At 35.6% G+C, this 2,473-nt stretch overlaps 1 protein-coding gene across 1 annotated transcript; it reads left to right on the forward strand.

Annotated features, from left to right (window-relative positions):
- The first annotated feature begins 344 nt into the window (after positions 1–344).
- Positions 345–1,316, forward strand: LOC103768494 (taste receptor type 2 member 8-like). Its single transcript, XM_008935636.1, has one exon. It carries the CDS (start codon positions 345–347, stop codon positions 1,314–1,316), a length of 972 nt encoding a protein of 323 aa, XP_008933884.1.
- The last annotated feature ends 1,157 nt before the right edge of the window (positions 1,317–2,473 follow it).

Raw genomic sequence — 2,473 nt, forward strand, 5'->3', positions numbered from 1 at the left:
TGTAACCAGAAAGCCACAGAGCTTTCTGTCGTTTTAGGTTGGAATAGAAACTTCTGGGCAAAAGTTGGAGATGTTAATACAGCTGGCTATCTCACATACCTAAGGAAAAGCATAGGCAAATCTTATGCATGTAGAAGGTTAGAATTAATTATTAAATCCTTCTCTGATTTGCACATTCAGGAAGAACATAAAAATAATTCTCCACTGTAGTTTCCAGATGTCTTTTTTTTCCCTAGATATAAGGTGAACAGGATGGAGCTGGGGCTAGTCAGATACTATCAGGTCTGCTCAGCTTCTTGCACAGCTCCACAAGCTTATCAGACAGAAGTGACCAAAGCAGCAAGATGTTGCCACCAGTTATTATCATTTCAATAAGTATTGCAGCTATTGAAGTTGTTGCTGGATTTATTGGAAATGGATTTATCACAGCTGTTAATATCATTAATTGGATCAAAAGCAAAAAAATTTCTCCCACAGATATGATCCTGATCTTTCTGAGTACATCAAGATTTATCTTGCAGGTGACCTTGCTGATGCACATTTATAGCCTTTACTTTGCAGATGCGTTTCAGTTGCTTTCTGTGTACAAGGCTTTTGGCACTGTCTGGATGTCTGTAAACCATGCCAGTTTGTGGTTCAGTACCTGGCTCTATGTACTCTACTGCGTGAAAATAATCAATGTTACCCAACGGCTGCTGCTGCAGATCAAGCTCAGAATAGCTGGAATGGTCCCGTGGCTTCTTCTGGGATCACTGGTGATCTCTTTTGTGACTTCTCTTCCTGTGCTATGGATTACACCCAGCACCTACCTCTGTGTCTCAACGGGGAACTGTAGAGAAAATAGCACAGCACATCTCACTGACTGGGACAGTTCACATCTCTACATGCTTCTTCTTTACTTTATAGGTTGCTTTATTCCTCTAGTACTATCTGTGGTGACCTCAGCTCTATTAATTACTTCTCTGTGGAAACACACAAAGAAGATGAAATTTTATGTAAATACTTTCAGGGACCCTTTGATAGATGTTCACCTAACTGCCATTAAATCCATTATTTCTTTCTTGATCCTATATCTTTCCAGTTTTGTAGCTCAAATTCTGTTGATACTGTCGACTTCTGAAAGTAAAGATGTTGTGAAGGTTGCAGTATCCTTAGTTGTAGCTGGGGCATATCCTTCCATGCACTCTATTATCCTGATCACAGTCAATTCAAAACTAAAATTGGCATTTAGGATCTTTTGCCAGCATTTTAAGTGTCATTTGGAAAACATGACTCCAAGCCCCACAGTACAGCTTGAGAGAAACACTCTCCAGTAACAGATCTGGAATTGAGACTTTTATGCATGCATTGTTTCACTGTCTTTTTGCTTAGTCAGTAACTTTGACCTTTCTGAGATATCTGTAATTAGAACACTTCGGAACATCTGAAATAACATACATTTTTGCCTTTTTTCTATACTACTTCTGCTCCCACAATCACATTTAATAGAAAGAATAAGAACGCACAGAAAGGAAACAATGTACTTAAATAATAAATCAAGTACAGGATGCTTTGTGATTTAAGATTCTCAGTTTAAGACTGACATTTTTATGACATGTTGGAATTGAAGAAAACAGGGCTAAAACAGACAAAATTTTTGTGCTCTCTACAATTTTTCTGTTTTCTAAAACAGAGCTCACAGATATTAGTTATCTTCTAAAGGTTCTTTCACCTGAGAAGCTTAAAATTTGATTAAAACTGTGGTGTACAAGCCATATCTGGTGCAACATGCAAACAGAATATGATTCTGAACATTAAAAATTACTTAAAAGATAACCTGAGGGAAAATTAAGATCTGGAAACATACAGTCAATTAATGTAATCAAATTATATTCTGAATTATGTATATTAGGTTAGAATTCCAGTATGTATGTAGCAATTTGGTGGTTAAAAATCTCTTTAAAATGGACCTTTTGTTCAAAACATGTTTTGTGCGCATTGTTTTGTTTTCCTGAAAGTGGATTACTAAAGTGGTGATTATGATTTAAACCACTGTAGGTATATAGATCTATCCACTGTACAAAGTCTTCTTCTTGAGTCGACTATTCTGATCACAAATTTGCCTTTTTACAATCTGCTCTTGCTTTGAGTAGTTATGAGTTGTTTTTAAGGCTGTTCTCTTTTAATATTTTATGTAACTATGCAGTTTCACATGAGGTTGATGAAATATGTTCAACAAATTCTGTCATGTTTTATCAAGTAATATGTTAGATGATTCTACTCAAATTCTGTGCTCAGCTCAAGTATTTTTATGCTGTATATCCACTCTTTAGGAATTTAGAAAATTCTAGATTATAAATTACTATGGTGAGAGTTTCAGTCCTGTCTATACAACTAATGAAAAGTGTGATTCACTTAGTCTTGGAGTGTATTTTCTTCAGTGTTTGAAATATTGGAATATTACCTTTATAAAATGCTTTGAAATCACTCTTTC

The sequence above is a fragment of the Merops nubicus genome, unplaced genomic scaffold, assembly GCF_000691845.1.
Source record: "Merops nubicus isolate BGI_N331 unplaced genomic scaffold, ASM69184v1 scaffold3372, whole genome shotgun sequence".
Lineage (NCBI taxonomy): Eukaryota > Metazoa > Chordata > Aves > Coraciiformes > Meropidae > Merops > Merops nubicus.

Coding starts and splice junctions, on each gene's coding strand:
- LOC103768494 (XM_008935636.1), top strand. CDS start 345: ATGTTGCCACCAGTTATTATCATTTCAATAAGTATTGCAGCTATTGAA.